Below are 18168 nucleotides of genomic sequence, written 5' to 3'. Positions count from 1 at the left end.
GAGAGTGAAGGGAAACTTGCTTTCTTGGAAGTAACAGTCTGGGAAAGGAATGGATGTTTCTACTCTTCAGAATATACCATTGAAACAAACATGGAAATTACGTGCAGACGATGAGTTACAATAACGTGGCTGAAGATATGATGACCAAATTACACATCAGGAAGTGAGGCAACGACGGCCGTCCTGGACCGGCCAGGACGGTCCGTCTTTTTATGGTCCGTCGTGGACCATTACATGGCTTGATAATGGTTCAGGACGGACCGAAACTTCGTCGTTTCTTCACTTTGTGATGTGCGGTTTAGTCATCATGGAAATACGTCTTAATGCTAGCAGGGGGGATTACCTTTCTAGTACGAGTGAGGCATTGTTGATGCTTACGTTAGTCCGTGTTCATTCGCGCAGCTCCTGTTCCAGCCAGGTTGACGTGAAACAGTAGAACTAGACGGATCCTTGAAAACAACTGATAAAATGCAATGGTAGTATGGAAGAGTTCACCAACGGGAGGGTGAAACGCTATGCTACCTCTCCTGAAGAGGTCAGCACAACGGAACCTGTCCCACCACCTGACCGAAATTTCGAAAATGTAACCTCTATTCATCGGCCCAAAAGAAGAGAAAGTGTCCTGAAAGAAATAATTGACTGAAACGTAAATCATATCAGCACTTTACAGAGCACGACTTGAATGAGATGGAAGTTGTTAACGTCTTTACATACCCACTTGGGTACTGTCGGCTCCAATTATTCCAAATTATACATTTAACACAATATCATATATTTCAAGGTAGGTCAAAGGCTCGGTCAAAGATCCTATTATTTCAAGACCATCACCAGGGATAACATGACCAACAACATCAATGAAAGAGATACACCAACATTAGATGAATAGAAACAGGCAAAGCACTTGCTATAAACATTCTTATCTATCAACAGCCATTCTTATCTATCAACAGCAGGCGTGTCGTACCATTCACTAAACCAAGACACAGCTACCAGTTTACACCACACTTACTGCCTCACTAAAGGGTTCATACCTCAACTCGATTAGTCCCTACATGCAAGTATACTGCTATCTCTATTTGTATTCCCATTCCTTTTGACCCCAAGATGGTAAAGATTGTCATGATATCCCACACATAATTCTGGAGTTTTTTTAACACTTCCAGAATATTCAGTTGAGGCATTAATCAACATGTGTGACCAAATTCGGAGTTGAGGCATCAGTTATTTATTTTTATACAAGTGTTCTTACATTCTTGTACAGCCACTAGCACGCGTAGCGTTTCGGGCAAGTCCTTAATCCTATGTTCCCTGGAATACGATCCCGACAAATCGTTTCGTTATGTTTCAACAGTCACTTGGTAGTGTCCTTCACTGGGTATTATATTGATGTTGGTTGTTGGACGATGTTCTGTCACGGGTAGATTGATAGTATTCTACAACTGGTCATTGTCATTTGATTTCCCTGATGATGTCCTTAAGGGTGATGGACGGCGGTGTCTTTATAAACTGGTCAATGGACGGCGGTGTACTTCTATTGATCTCTGTAAGGCGTTCTTCTATTGGTGGCCTGACGTTGGCATTCTCCCGCAGGTCGTTGCAAGTTGGCATCCTTCCACTGGTTGCTGGAGGTGTTCCACCACACTTGCAGGGGAACACCCCTGGTGCGCCCCGATAACAAATAACTTTCCTAGTATGTGTAGACACATCGTGATTGGAGGAGTTAAGTTTGTGTCCCTAAACTGGTCGATGGACGATGGTGTTCTTTCATTAATCGCTGGAAAGAGTCCTTCTGTTGGTCACTGGGCGATGATATCCTTCAACTGGTCGTAGGACGTTGGTATCCTGTAACTGGTCGTTGGACGTTGGTATTCTTCAACTGGTTGCTGGGCAGCAGTATCCTTCAAGTGGTTGTTGGGCAGTGGTATCTTTCCACTGGTCGATGGACGTTGGTGTTCTTCCACTGGTCGCTGACGTTGTATCATTCTACTGGTCGCTGACGTTGTATCATTCTACTGGTCGCTGGACCAGTAGAATGATATAACCTTCTAGTGGTTGCTGGGCGGTGTTCTATCACAGGTGCAGGAGCTGGGAAAACCCTTGAGGTACCCTGATTACAAATCACTTCCCCACAATGTTTAGATACATGGTGCTTGGAGGCGATAATCCAGTTCACACCAGCTGGGGGTAAGGTCTGACCACTGGAGTCAAGAGGCAGAGTTGAGGCGGACGTTCTGGGCTGGAGGAGCGGCAGTGGTGCAGCGGACACCGTCAAGGCAGGAAGACCCTCTGTGAGTTGTGTGTGTGTGTGGGGCCGCCGTGAGGGTGACTGGGGTCGTGGAGCGCTCGGGGCTTAAGCTTGCCTGCTCTGTCGTAACAAGAATCTTGAACTTGAACTTCATTATCTTCTTTTTATGTTAATACGTTCAATCGCTTTAGTGTAATTCCATGCATTTCACGTTAGAGTTTAAGAGTCTGAATATTTATGTTTCACAAATATTTGATCATAATCTCAATGTAGCTTTATTTTGATCAGTTGTGAGCCGAAGATAACAAACGACGTTACAGATTATCGACAACCATTTGATCACTCGTAACAGTGTACACAAACCACAAATTTGGTTGAAAATTCAATATTTTTATTCTTCCTTTTAAACTGAAGTTGGATGTTTCTGATGCTCCCAAAACGAGTACCTTACGTTACCTTGAGGTTACCTTGAGATGGTTTCGGGGCTTAGCGTCCCCGCGGCCCGGTCCTCGACCAGGACTCTTTGTTGCTGAACTGGTCAACCAGGCTGTTGGACACGGCTGCCCGCAGCCTGACGTATGAGTCACAGCCTGGTTAATCAACGTATCCAGTGGTTCTTTGGTATCACCTTACCAACGGTTCTCGGTCAAGAAAACCAGTTGGGGGGGCCTTGGTCTCCTTGACGTATGATAGGACGTGCCGTGTTGCCCAACCAAGCCTGTGACCAGTCGAGAGTTTTCCTACTATCGCAGCCTGACCTCAGGCTAACGATAGATCTTCACAACCCCCCTTCCCCCTTTTTCTTTAAGAAAATGGGAACTGTTATATTTTTGCTAATATTTTACTACCGCTCCTCCCACGGGCAGACTATCCATATGTCAATGGTAGATTTTTTTTTTTAATACGAGAGAAATAGACGGAGCCGGGCGTTTAGAGACATTTTGATTGACGTTCAGAGACAGACATTCAGAGATAATCGTTCAGGGACAGACGTTCAGGGAAAGACGTTCAGAGAGACAGACATTCAGAGACAGACGTTCAAAGAAATTCAGACAGGGTATAACCCGGTTAAAAAGAGAAAGAACAACAAACAGAATAACAGACAACAACACACAGAGAAAGAGAAACAGTCAGACAGTTGGAGACAGAGACAGGAAGAGAAGAACAGAGAGGGATGGATGTTTGAAGAGAGGGAAGGAGAGACTGTGAAAAAGGGTAGAAGGTGGAGCTGTGAGAGTGTAGGTGGAGATTAGGAGAGAGGGGCGAGAACTGTGAGAGGGGGGAGAGTGGTGGAAGAAAGATGGAGAGGGAAGGAGAGAAGAGGGGTGAGAAGGGACAAAGTTGAATGGGGGGGAAGGCGAGATGGGAAGAAACCGGGGATAGAAAAAATATATAATATAATGGAAAGCCTCATCATTCCACAAGAAAAAACATGAGATATATAAATAATTTCAGGAAACTCGGCTTGTTATTCAAATGGGGCCTTTTATACTGGCCCAAGTGGTTCGTTCTGTCTATTAGGTACAACGTATATATAATATCTCAGTATAACTTTGACCTCTCAGTGGACTCGAACCCAGGCCGCCTAGGGGTCTCCACACCAACACTACTTTGACCACTACAGCAGCGATCGTCTACAAGTGTTGATTGGTCAAGGTACATATCCGCACAAGTTTCATAACCAACCAGCACCCGACGACACTCGTGGCGCGTCATGAAACATGCTCTTGGTGGCGACCCTGGGTTGGAATCCTCTGAGGGGTCATAGTTAAACTCCACGGAGATGAGACCGGCTCCGTTTATATCGTCAGGGTCAGGGTCAAGGTCAACAACCCGCAGGGTGTTGTCATGACAGGTCACTCTGGTTAAAGTAGGAAAGAGAAATAAAAGGAAACATATATCTTAAACAAAGACTTAATCGTCGAGGCCACACCAGGTCCAGCCGTTACTAGGGACTACACTTACACCAGCCTCACGTAGGGAGGAGGATCAGGACACTAAGATCAGATAGGCGCTTACACATTAATGTTCTGTATTAACTCTGCTTAATGTCTCTCGCAATAGGAAGTCATAGTGGCAAGCGCAGCACAAGATGAGGCTGAGGTCATGGCTGCTGGTGGCGGCCCTGGGGACTCTGGTGGCCTCCCTGCAGGCTCAAGAAGACTCGTCTGATGTCCCTGAAGAGCTGCACGGCACCAGAGTGGCCCGTCAACTTGCCCGGCGTCGACAGAGCCGTCAGCGCTTTCAAGGTTGGTATATTGCTGTCAGTTGGATCAGTGGGAAGGGCTGCTGAGAGCTGTGGCAGAGTTGTCGCAGTGATTGTTCTTGCTGCTATGGTTGGTGTGGCAGGGATGCTGCAGAGATCTGGCATGATTGGTCTGGCAGGGATACTGCAGAGATCTGGCATGGTTGGTCTGGCAGGGATGCTGTAGAGATCTGGCATGATTGGTCTGGCAGGGATGTTGGAGAGATCTGGCATCGTTGGTCTGGCAGAGATGCTGCAGAGATCTGGCATGGTTGGTCTGGCAGAGATGCTGCAGAGATCTGGCATGATTGGTCTGGCAGGGATGCTACAGATGTGGCATGGTTGGTCTGGCAGGGATGTTGGAGAGATCTGGCATGGTTGGTCTGGCAGGGATGCTGCAGAGATCTGGCATGGTTCGTCTGGCAGGGATGCTGCAGAGATCTGGCATGATTGGTCTGGCAGGGATGTTGGAGAGATCTGGCATGGTTGGTCTGGCAGAGATGCTGCAGAGATCTGGCATGGTTGGTCTGGCAGAGATGCTGCAGAGATCTGGCATGATTGGTCTGGCAGGGATGCTACAGATGTGGCATGGTTGGTCTGGCAGGGATGCTGGAGATATCTGGCATGGTTGGTGTGGCAGGGGTGGTGGAGAGGTCAGGGAAGGTGGGTGTGGCAGGGGGGGTGGAGAGGTGAGGGAAGGTGGGTGTGGCAGGGGTGGTGGAGAGGTGAGGGAAGGTGGGTGTGGCAGGGGGGGTGGAGAGGTCAGGGAAGGTGGGTGTGGCAGGGGTGGTGGAGAGGTCAGGGAAGGTGGGTGTGGCAGGGGTGGTGGAGAGGTCAGGGAAGGTGGGTGTGGCAGGGGTGGTGGAGAGGTCAGGGAAGGTGGGTGTGGCAGGGGTGGTGGAGAGGTCAGGGAAGGTGGGTGTGGCAGGGGTGGTGGAGAGGTCAGGGAAGGTGGGTGTGGCAGGGGTGGTGGAGAGGTCAGGGAAGGTGGGTGTGGCAGGGGGGGGTGGAGAGGTCAGGGAAGGTGGGTGTGGCAGGGGTGGTGGAGAGGTCAGGGAAGGTGGGTGTGGCAGGGGTGGTGGAGAGGTCAGGGAAGGTGGGTGTGGCAGGGGGGGTGGAGAGGTCAGGGAAGGTGGGTGTGGCAGGGGTGGTGGAGAGGTCAGGGAAGGTGGGTGTGGCAGGGGTGGTGGAGAGGTCAGGGAAGGTGGGTGTGGCAGGGGTGGTGGAGAGGTCAGGGAAGGTGGGTGTGGCAGGGGTGGTGGAGAGGTCAGGGAAGGTTGGTGTGGCAGGGGTGGTGGAGAGGTCAGGGAAGGTGGGTGTGGCAGGGGTGGTGGAGAGGTCAGGGAAGGTGGGTGTGGCAGGGGTGGTGGAGAGGTCAGGGAAGGTGGGTGTGGCAGGGGTGGTGGAGAGGTCAGGGAAGGTGGGTGTGGCAGGGGTGGTGGAGAGGTCAGGGAAGCTTGGTGTGGCAGGGGTGGTGGAGAGGTCAGGGAAGGTTGGTGTGGCAGGGGTGGTGGAGAGGTCAGGGAAGGTGGCTGAGGCAAGGGATGACTCGGATAAGTTCAGTCCCCCCGCCGCACGTCTGTTGGTATAACGTTGTGTGTTTTATTAAGTGTTTGTTCACCGTTACGGGAAGAGCAGCACTTGGCCAAGTACAATACGTGTCTCTTGTTTGTATATTACAGATAAACTTTCCTATTTCGTCATGTAATTAGAAATCTTGATGAAATTTTGGATTATAATGCTCTTGTGTAGGACTAATATACTTTTCTCAAAGTACTGTGACTGCCGTTATACAGCAATATGATGTTTACGAACATTTATTCCGTGTCTACGGGGTCAGGCCCAAGAACAAATGAAAAATGACTTTTGTACATAAAAGGATTAACAAAAATATTTTTGCTAATGTATCGTTTTTGGCGCCTCTTAAGAACATGACACGATTGTAAGAGTAGGAAGAAATGATACTGATGAGCTGGGACTTGAAGGTTGACCTTTGAATACAGAACAGTAGCTGTACATGAATAGTGAGGCGTGTGCCAATATGGCGCCGTTTAGCTTTTTTTTCGGCTGCACCGTTTTGGCATACAACTTTTTCTGTGAACCTCAGCGACTGCACCGTTTTGGCATAATGTTTCCGTCACTCTCGACGGCTCCTTACCGTCAACCCTAATTTTAGACGAGTGACGTCTTAATCCTCCCTAAATCCCAATGAACTTCAATCAATCCGCTTTCAATGATTGCATAATTAATCCCTTTTTGAAGGATTGCATTTTTATTCCTATTTTCAAAGAGTGTTTATTTCTGCCAAATAGTTAAGGATTACTTAGTGAACATAAGAATGAAAGATGCCTATTGGTCCATACAGCATCTCCTATTTATTTCCGCCCATACTCATAGTGTATGTGAACTATCGAACCCGTGTTATGGGGAATCCCAGACACCTTCCCTAACCGACTCGGCCATGATGGTACAAAAGCCAACCAACCCAGAACTCTTCTGAATTTTCTGAGTGGTTATGGAGGCCCAGAGCCCAACCAGGGTTTTATCATGGTTGGGCTCCAAGTGAACCTCCCAGTGAATGCAGTAATATATATATATATAATATATGTATATAAATATATATAATATATATATAATATATATAATAAATAATATATATACATATATAAATGCATCTTTACGTATGTTTTATGACAGCAAGATTTATATACACTGGAGCTCTTAAAGGATATTATACTCTTCTTGTACCTAACCTGTCTGGATCTTTGTTCACTATTGCAACTATATTGTTAGGAAAGTGTTTATTTAAACATCAACCCAACCACCATGGATCTAACCTCTGTTACATTATATTTGAGTGGATTTTTTTTTTGTGTGTGTGGGGGGGGGGGGAGGGGGAGGGAATAGGCATCAAGTCAACTGCCTTTAACCTAACCTCTGATACGAGGATTTTGGGTTAATATTGCATCATATTCTTAACAATGATTTATTTTTATACATTGGTCTTACATAAATACAAACCACCCGTATGGGTATATATATCCCACTGTCCACCCTCCTCCCCCTCCCCCCAACCACCTAAGCTCGAAATTATGGTTTATATTTTAGGTATATATTGCTTATCTCATATTATCTAAATTTACCGCAATTTAACCTATTTTATCACATCCAAAATTATCCTCATTTACCCCAACATAGAAATGTAGGATTTCTTATAAATTTGTGTGTGTGAGGCAACTTATAACCGGGTGCTGAAGAAAATTATGATGGGCTGAATATAATGTCTGCCAATAATATATTCTTAATCCTAAAAATATACCATAATTTCGAGCTTAGTTGGGGGGGGGCATATAAATCTAGTTATAGGTGGTTTGTACAGATGTCAGACCAATTTCCAAAAACTGAAACATAGATAAGAATACGACACAGTATTGAACCAAGATCCTGGTATCAGAGGTTGGGTTCAGGGTGGTAGAGTTAAAAAGATCCAGCTGGGTTACGTCCTGGGTACCTGAGTTGACGTTGGCTAAATTACTTTCCTAAGAATATGTTGTATTAGAGGTTAAGTCCAGGGTGGTTGAGTTTAAGAATATATTTGCAAAAGTGAGCTCTATTCCTTAGTGCATTGGATATTGAAAATAGACATTAACATCTCTAATAGTCAAATTCAGCTTTGGTCATAACATTATTAGTTAAATTTAGCAGAAATTAGCTTTGGTTGCTATAATTTGGGTTAAATTTTGTTGGATTTTACTTAAATTAGGTAGGAATAGATTAAATGTGTTTTACATTTAGTAAAATTTTGCCTTGGTTGCGTTTGGTTAAGCTAGAATAGGTTGATGTTGAGTTAGGGTAAGTTAGGATGGACCGATGTTAAAAAACATCACCTTTCCTAAGAATGTTGTATTAGAGGCTGGACATGACACTGACAGTGGGGGGAATTGTATGAAGAATGGGGGCAAGCTGTCAAGGGTCTAGATGTTGAAAATAGTTAGACAGGCACAGCAGAAACAGCGAGAAATGGTCTCGAGAATGGGTAGACAGTGTGACGACTGGACGTTGGACATGACTCTGAGTGAAATTGTATTAAGAATGGGTTTGTTATAGGAGGAGACTCGTTGCTAGAAGTAGCTAGATGAACATAGCTCTAACAGAGTTAAATGGTATTAAGAATGGGGAATGTTATTCGAGGATTGGATGCTGGCAATAGACGTAATATTTAGTTGGGATTGGTCAAACTTGGCTTAATTTTAGTAAAATTTAGCAAAAGTAAAAAATTTAAGTAAAAATTTATAAAAAAATATTAAAATTTAACTGGTTGTGTTAAGACTAGTGTAAATTTAGATAAATTTAGTGGAAATTTACCGAAATTACGTAAAATTTAGGTGGGGCAGCTTAAAGTTTACAGAATTTAATAAAATATAGCTTTAGCTGTTAACCTGACCTAGCCTAACTATGTTTATGTTGGATTGTGTAGGGTATACGGAATATATTATGGGCAAATGAACTAGCTTGTTCGGGAAATTGTGTAAATTGACCTATTTGAGTTAGTTAATGCTCTTAAACCAACATGTCCTAATGTAACTCAAACAAGTTCAACCTAACACAATTAAAGTTAAACCCAATAAGACTGCCGGACAGTTTGCATAAGTAACTATTGGTGGCATGATATGATGTAACAAGGGGGTATTAATAAGATATTTATGATATTAAATCAATGGATACAAATTTGATAAGTCAGGAAAATACTGGTGACAGTTGTTCAACAGTTCATCATAAATTATGTTGTTGAGAATAGAGAATATTGAATAGATGGCTTCTATTCACACACACATGAATAGAAACACGCGAGTTCATGAGGATTGAGAGCTCCAAATACATGGCTGTACGATACATATCTGTGAAATTGTGACATTTAGGGACTTATTTTGGTCAAATTCAGCATATAATAATAGATGTTGTACAAATATCTAGGAAAATGTTTGTGCAAATTGTGTATTGCTTGTGTAAGTTGTATAATTATTAAATTTGTGTAATTATTACAAGTGTAATATATAGCATTTAAGTAATTATTGTATTTGTGTATTGAATGTATTTGTGTATTGAATGTATTTGTTCAAATTGTGTGATTGTATATGTGCAAGTTTTGTGTATAAACTAATGAAAATTTAGAGCAAGTATATTACTGACATAACATACTTGCTACAAATGAAACCTCATTTGTTGGGGGTTACTGGAATTTTGCTCATAATACACTTTAGGGATTTCTGTGGTATAAATTATGTCGCTAATAAGGATAATGTTGGGTAAAAAAACACGCTATTGACTAGACATGTGTGGGATGTGCAGTGTATGTATGTATCTTTATGTATGACTGTTGGTTGAAAACAACGTAGCTGATTTGTGGAGCGAGATTAGGTTGTGTAATTTTTATTATTATTATTATATTTACATGCAAAGCATGCTAAGAAATATGTTACATTCAATAAAACAAGGTCATGAGACTGGAACATACAACACCAGCCTGAAGGCCGCACAATAAGTACAACACAGAGCACAACATACTGTAGGCCACAGCACACACCAAGCACACAGAATATTGTTTGAGTTAGGAAAACACTATTTGTCAAATATAGATACTGTTCTTAAAAGATTCCCCCATTTTGCACCCGCAAGATAACGTAAGCTTTTAAGGGTTGATAGATGTTAATCTTCTTGTTTGAGGAGCTGTTCACTTGAGACAGTTAAGCAAGTCCGATGTGTCTCGGTACAAGTGACAGAATGAACAACCCAGCGGGTTTTCTTCCTATTGGGGAGTGTTGTACATGCTGCTATGGCGTCGTGTCCACTCACAAGATGAGTGGCGCTGCCCAATACTGTCACTATGGCGGTGTGTCCACTCACAAGATGAGTGGCGCTGCCCAATACTGTCACTATGGCGGTGTGTCCACTCACAAGATGAGTGGCGCTGCCCAATACTGTCACTATGGCGGTGTGTCCACTCACAAGATGAGTGGCGCTGCCCAATAAACTCTCCCCTCGGGGCAAAATTTAAAACAAATTAAAGATTACTCAAACTGTTCATACTTATCCGGCCACTCCACCGCCAGGAAGTGAACACAATATGCCTCCCAAAGCAACATGATGTTATCCGGAACCGGTTTACTATAAACCGTACGAGGATCAGGCATTAACTCCGGCACACCCACATCAAAACACCGGGCCCGCGGAACCCAGACGGAAGAAGGGCTCCATGGAACAGGGTGCACGCGGTCAACAATGTCAAACAGCAAAGGGTTACTGTCATCATACGCCACGCCGGAGACCAAGACGTGAGGGAGGGGCTTCTTCCCACGGGGCCGGGCAATAGGCAGCACTGGGAGCCACCTCGGCTGCCTCACAGGGCCCCGCGTCAACCACCGTACGTTGCACCTGCAGGGACACCCCCCCCCCCCCCCCTTCACGAAGATGAAGACGTCGATGACTCGCAGAGACCATCTGGAGGACCCACGGGAGCAGCAGGGACAGCGACAGGAGCAGGAAGAACATCCGATGGCACAGCAACTCCAGGAGGAGGGGTCGCAACACCCGGAGGATCGCCGGCTTTCCCCACGCAGGGGGGAAAGCCGCATCAGCCAACGGCACTTCCACATCCCCACCCACAGAATCCCCCCCCCTACAGGGAGCGGCGGGAAATCCTCCTCCCGGAACAGGTTCACAGGAGCGACCGCAGCCCCAGAGCACCTGGCAGCCTGATGCCCCCAACAGGCCACTCTGAAAACAGGTTCAGGTTTGCCGGGCATAGAACACCCGGACGTAGTACCCCAGAAGCCGGACTGAAGAAGGAATGTCCGACCTCAGGCGCATCCCTAGTATACGGATGTTCGTACGCATGCTCTTATACCTCCCTGAAGACAGTGTGTTCACCCGCACACTGACGACAGCGCCAAACCGCTGAAGGTAACGCCGAAGCAGGTCCTCGGGGAACTCCAAGAGTGCCCAATGCACACATACGTCAGGGCACCACTATGGTCCGTGATAGACACAGACCCGGCACCATCCGGCAGCGACAAGGAACGCCCCTCGTATCGTCGGAGGAACTCACAGTACACCACCTCCCCCACAAACTTTATAATAACACGGTGAGCAGTTACCAGCTCAATACTGTAGACGTCATCCACCGGGACACGAAGCATGTCACACATGACAAGCTCTACAGCAGAGTAACCAGCACGGCCTGTAAACTCCAGGCTCACGGTGTTCACTCTCGCAACAAGGGAAAGATGACCTCCCATCGCAAGCGTGCCACGTCAACACCAGCAGGAAGGTCACTGCAGGGAGGACAGAGACTCCTACACCCCTTGCCGACCAAACAACCACCAACTATCTGTGTAATTTGCAAGGTCTAGGAATGATTACTACCCTGTGAACAGATAGTTGGTACTATCCTGCTGGGTTGCCAGATGTAAGATACTGTTCCATTGCGGTATGACATGGGGCAACTATTTTGGCTGAACTTAGCACTACATAATTTGTGTTGCTGCTGTAGGTGTGATCTCTCTACAAATAACCCTTTCATTTATCCAGTAATGCCCTGCAATTTGTTCCTATTGAGGTCTCAATACAGTTATCCAATACTTGTTGTTCTCTTCTGTATTTTGTTAAAACTGGATGTATATTATTATTAATACAAATTATAAAATGTATAAAATGCACTTTCTTATTCGTATACCCTTGCTGAGGTTAGGTTAGGGTTGGATTTATGCTTCGGATATAATATTAGCATGGGGAGCAATCATCAAGTTGTGTACATTGGGCTAAGGCAGCTGACGTCACGACGCAAGTGATGTCACAGCTGACGTCACGACGAAGTGATGTCACAGCTGACGTCACGGCGCGCAGCGGTGCCACAGCCGACGTCACGACGCGCAGCGGTGCCACAGCCGACGTCACGGCGCGCAGCGGTGCCACAGCCGACGTCACGGCGCGCAGCGGTGCCACAGCCGACGTCACGGCGCGCAGCGGTGCCACAGCCGACGTCACGGCGCGCAGCGGTGCCACAGCCGACGTCACGGCGCGCAGCGGTGCCACAGCCGACGTCACGGCGCATGTGGGGGGGGGGGCTAGCGTCATCTCCGCAAAGAAAGATGTTGTGACACAAGTTGGATATTAAAATATCCTTTAAAAACAGCACAGTATATAAATGTTGCATTCATAACATATAGGTAAAAATGAATTAAGAAATTATATATATATATATATATATATAATATATATATAATATACATACAAAACAAATACAAATATATCTTTATGTATTTTGCAAAAATCATTATTATGACTCGGATGACTTAAGCTACAGAAAAGATATGCAGTGAGGGGATGTTCCAGGTGTGTGTGTGTGTGTGTGGATGTTCCGGGTGTGTGTGGATGTTCCGGGTGTGTGTGGATGTTCCGGGTGTGGGGGGATGTTCCGGGTGTGTGAGGATGTTCCGGGTGTGTGGGGATATTCGGGGTGTGGGGGATAATGACATCACCTCCACGTTGGGATTAACATCCAGCACCTGGGCGCTAATGACATGTACAGCAGTTTACGGGAAGCGTTGTAACTCTCACTGAAAACTGTATATATTTATATATATTTTGCCAATTGCTTGGCCAATTTCAATGCGGCACTAAGTCATGATCTCGCCGGTGCTGGGCTTGGAGATTTGAATGCCAAGCGAGTAATGATCTTAATGGTCCAATCGTTGTGTTATAAGGTTTTGATTTATTGAAGCGGTTGTGAATAAGAGATGCCAATAGACCTTCTGCAGTTTTATTCATTATTATGTTCAATAAACGATCATTCTCTATACAGTAAAAATATTATGTTTATTATGTTAATATGTTATCTTTGGTTGAATACCAGAATTATATCTTACAAGTAAAATGAGTATGGGTACTTGCCTTTCACTTGTGTCACCTTGCCTCTCACTTGACACCTTGCCTCTTGTCACCTTTCCTCTTGTCACCTTGTCTCTCACTTGTCACCTTTCCTCTTGTCACCTTTCCTCTTGTCACCTTGTCTCTCACCTGTCCCCTTGTCTCTCACCTGTCACCTTGTCTCTCACTTGTCACCTTGTCTCTTGTGTCACCTTGTCTCTCACTTGTCTCCTTGCCTCTCACTTGTCACCTTGCCTCTCACTTGTGTCACCTTGCCTCTCACTTGTGTCACCTTGCCTCTCACTTGTGTCACCTTGCCTCTCACTTGTGTCACCTTGCCTCTCACTTGTGTCGCCTTGCCTCTCACTTGTGTCGCCTTGCCTCTCACCTGTGTCGCCTTGCCTCTCACTTGTGTCGCCTTGCCTCTCACTTGTGTCGCCTTGCCTCTCACTTGTGTCGCCTTGCCTCTCACTTGTGTCGCCTTGCCTCTCACTTGTGTCGCCTTGCCTCTCACTTGTGTCGCCTTGCCTCTCACTAGTGTCGCCTTGCCTCTCACTAGTGTCACCTTGCCTCTCACTTGTGTCACCTTGCCTCTCACTTGTGTCACCTTGCCTCTCACTTGTGTCACCTTGCCTCTCACTTGTGTCACCTTGCCTCTCACTTGTGTCACCTTGCCTCTCACTTGTGTCACCTTGCCTCTCACTTGTGTCACCTTGCCTCTCACTTGTGTCACCTTGCCTCTCACTTGTGTCACCTTGCCTCTCACTTGTGTCACCTTGTCTCTCACCTGTCACCTTGCCTCCCACTTGTGTCACCTTGCCTCTCACTTGTGTCACCTTGCCTCTCACTTGTGTCACCTTGCCTCTCACTAGTGTCACCTTGCCTCTCACTAGTGTCACCTTGCCTCTCACTAGTGTCACCTTGCCTCTCACTTGTGTCACCTTGCCTCTCACTTGTGTCACCTTGCCTCTCACTTGTGTCACCTTGTCTCTCACCTGTCACCTTGCCTCTCACTTGTGTCACCTTGCCTCTCTCTAGTGTCACCTTGCCTCTCACTTGTGTCACCTTGCCTCTCACTAGTGTCACCTTTGTCTCTCACCTGTCACCTTGCCTCTCACTTGTGTCACCTTGCCTCTCACTTGTGTCACCTTGCCTCTCACTAGTGTCACCTTGCCTCTCACTAGTGTCACCTTGCCTCTCACTTGTGTCACCTTGCCTCTCACTTGTGTCACCTTGCCTCTCACTTGTGTCACCTTGCCTCTCACTTGTGTCACCTTGTCTCTCACCTGTCACCTTGCCTCCCACTTGTGTCACCTTGCCTCTCACTTGTGTCACCTTGCCTCTCACTTGTGTCACCTTGCCTCTCACTAGTGTCACCTTGCCTCTCACTAGTGTCACCTTGCCTCTCACTAGTGTCACCTTGCCTCTCACTTGTGTCACCTTGCCTCTCACTTGTGTCACCTTGCCTCTCACTTGTGTCACCTTGTCTCTCACCTGTCACCTTGCCTCTCACTTGTGTCACCTTGCCTCTCTCTAGTGTCACCTTGCCTCTCACTTGTGTCACCTTGCCTCTCACTAGTGTCACCTTTGTCTCTCACCTGTCACCTTGCCTCTCACTTGTGTCACCTTGCCTCTCACTTGTGTCACCTTGCCTCTCACTAGTGTCACCTTGCCTCTCACTAGTGTCACCTTGCCTCTCACTTGTGTCACCTTGCCTCCCACTTGTGTCACCTTGCCTCCCACTAGTGTCACCTTGCCTCCCACTTGTAGTTCTGTTGCTGGAGTCTGTTGTAACCTGTAGTAATTGTAACCCTGGCGGTCAGTGTAGAGGTATACCCACGCTGTGGTACTCGACTGGTTTACCTTGAACCATGCTCTTGCAAGATCGTAAACTTCTTTCTTCACATCTTATTGTTTTTGTCATGAATTTTCATGTGTAGTTAGTTTTTGTTAGCATTAACCTGTATACTCTTTACTCTGGTAATTTATTGGCCAATTATGTTTATCTCTTCATTCTTGTATTCAGTTACTTTTTGTTTCTTAGAGTTTGTATTGATTTTTGTTACAGAGGTAATTGCATTTATTGAGCCATATATATTGACCTCATTCTTGGAGTTATTGACCTTTATAGTGTAAGCTTTCTATGCTTTTATTTTCTTAGTATCCGTATTGAGAAGAGCAATCAAGTTATCCAAATTCGTGGTAAATAAACTCTACTAATTATTGAAATATTGATTTTCTACACCGTGTCTGTCCTCTCTGGAACACCTTCAGGTACAGCGTGGATACATAAAGTACGTTTTTTGGTTACATACACATGTGCAGGAGTCGAACGAGTATGAGGTGACGTGATGGAGGCGATCACTCATAGGGTAAGGGGGGGAAGAGGCTTAATAAATATAAGGAAAGAGCCATGCAAGCAGAAGTAATTTGAAAGGGCTATTCAAACATTAATAGTTTTACCAAATGTTTGACTTAATGTCAGTGGGCTTGGAGGCCTCGCTGCGGACGTCACTGTCCGGTGATGTTTGGTGAGGTCTGGGTCTGAGTGTTGGCAAGGAAGCCGTGAATGAAGAAGTTATCAGAAGAAAGTGCCAAGCCATTACGACAATATAGCACTTGGAAGAGGTCAGGATAATGATTTGGGATGGCACGGAAGGGGCACGGAAGGGGGGGGGGGTAAAGGAATGGAGCCCAACCTCCTGGACGGTCGGGAATTGAACGCCGACCTGCATAAAGCGAGACCGTCGCTTTACCGTTCAGCCCAAGTGGTAGGACAAAAGTAGTTATTCTTCATATTTAAGGCGAGTCTTTTCTTTTCTCTCATAAATAAAGATTCCAGGATTTGCAATCTTTTTTGGTCAGTATTTGATTCCTATACTCGTGTATTATTTATTAGCATGATCCTAGTGATAGCTGTGGTGCAAGGTGTGCATGGCAACAGTGCACTGTGGTGCAAGGTGTGCATGGCAACAGTGCACTGTGGTGCAAGGTGTGCATGGCAACAGTGCACTGTGGTGCAAGGTGTGCATGGCAACAGTGCACTGTGGTGCAAGGTGTGCATGGCAACAGTGCACTGTAGTGCAAGGTGTGCATGGCAACAGTGTACTGTGGTGCAAGGTGTGCATGGCAACAGTGCACTGTGGTGCAAGGTGTGCATGGCAACAGTGCACTGTGGTGCAAGGTGTGCATGGCAACAGTGCACTGTGGTGCAAGGTGTGCATGGCAACAGTGTACTGTGGTGCAAGGTGTGCATGGCAACAGTGCACTGTGGTGCAAGGTGTGCATGGCAACAGTGCACTGTGGTGCAAGGTGTGCATGGCAACAGTGCACTGTGGTGCAAGGTGTGCATGGCAACAGTGCACTGTAGTGCAAGGTTGCCATGCACACCTTGGCTAGAAACCATTCACTTTGTGTATGGTTCCTAGGGGCACCAGCTGGCAGGTGGCAGGTCAGTCTTCACGAAAGCTTTGTGGTGGTCATACATAAGTAGACCGAAGGTGACATTGTGACGTGTAAACTGGTATACCGAGTTGGCTGTTTGGAGAGTGTTGTATTGTTAATTGCGGCTGTGCTTGAGGATTAAGTGATAGGAAACTCGCCCAAACACTTTATTCCCGCCCGGCACTCGAACCCGGGATTCCAGAGTGTGGGTCGAGAGCGAACACGACTATACTACCCGGACCCTAATATGCATAATAATAAAGTTGTAAATATAAAGATCCCAGATGGATTTTTTTTTTATGAAAAACGACGACAGCTCCTTAATTGTTGCCATGCGCCGCCATTAAGGCATGTTTAACACATCTCTCACCCTGGCCATGGAGGACACAAGAATATGTATATGTGCTGGTTAGCATTGTGAGGATGTGGCCACGTCTGTGGCAAAGCTAATAATAATATAAAAAACTGAAGCTAGCACTACAGTACACTGTTGCCATGCACACCTAGCACTACAGTACACTGTTGCCATGCACACCTAGCACTACAGTACACTGTTGCCATGCACACCTTGCACTACAGTACACTGTTGCCATGCACACCTTGCACTACAGTACACTGTTGCCATGCACACCTTGCACTACAGTACACTGTTGCCATGCACACCTTGCACTACAGTACACTGTTGCCATGCACACCTAGCACTACAGTACACTGTTGCCATGCACACCTAGCACTACAGTACACTGTTGCCATGCACACCTAGCACTACAGTACACTGTTGCCATGCACACCTTGCACTACAGTACACTGTTGCCATGCACACCTTGCACTACAGTACACTGTTGCCATGCACACCTTGCACTACAGTACACTGTTGCCATGCACACCTTGCACTACAGTACACTGTTGCCATGCACACCTTGCACTACAGTACACTGTTGCCATGCACACCTTGCACTACAGTACACTGTTGCCATGCACACCTTGCACTACAGTACACTGTTGCCATGCACACCTTGCACTACAGTACACTGTTGCCATGCACACCTAGCACTACAGTACACTGTTGCCATGCACACCTTGCACTACAGTACACTGTTGCCATGCACACCTTGCACTACAGTACACTGTTGCCATGCACACCTTGCACTACAGTACACTGTTGCCATGCACACCTTGCACTACAGTACACTGTTGCCATGCACACCTTGCACTACAGTACACTGTTGCCATGCACACCTAGCACTACAGTACACTGTTGCCATGCACACCTTGCACTACAGTACACTGTTGCCATGCACACCTTGCA

The 18168-nt window shown here is 46.3% G+C and overlaps 1 protein-coding gene across 1 annotated transcript in view; it reads left to right on the top strand.

The window, feature by feature from the left end:
• Positions 1-2152: 2152 nt before the first annotated feature.
• LOC123746143 (salivary peroxidase/catechol oxidase) overlaps positions 2153-18168 on the top strand; it is an 89366-nt gene continuing 73350 nt past the window's right edge. Inside the window, exons 1-2 of the mRNA XM_045727441.2 lie at positions 2153-2288; positions 4310-4494. Coding sequence (XP_045583397.2) covers positions 4338-4494 — 157 coding nt within the window. The 5' untranslated portion in view covers positions 2153-2288; positions 4310-4337. The remainder of the gene's footprint in view (positions 2289-4309; positions 4495-18168) is intronic.

Source organism: Procambarus clarkii, chromosome 78 (genome assembly GCF_040958095.1).
Source record: "Procambarus clarkii isolate CNS0578487 chromosome 78, FALCON_Pclarkii_2.0, whole genome shotgun sequence".
NCBI lineage: Eukaryota > Metazoa > Arthropoda > Malacostraca > Decapoda > Cambaridae > Procambarus > Procambarus clarkii.
This window is presented reverse-complemented; position numbering and strand designations above follow the sequence as displayed.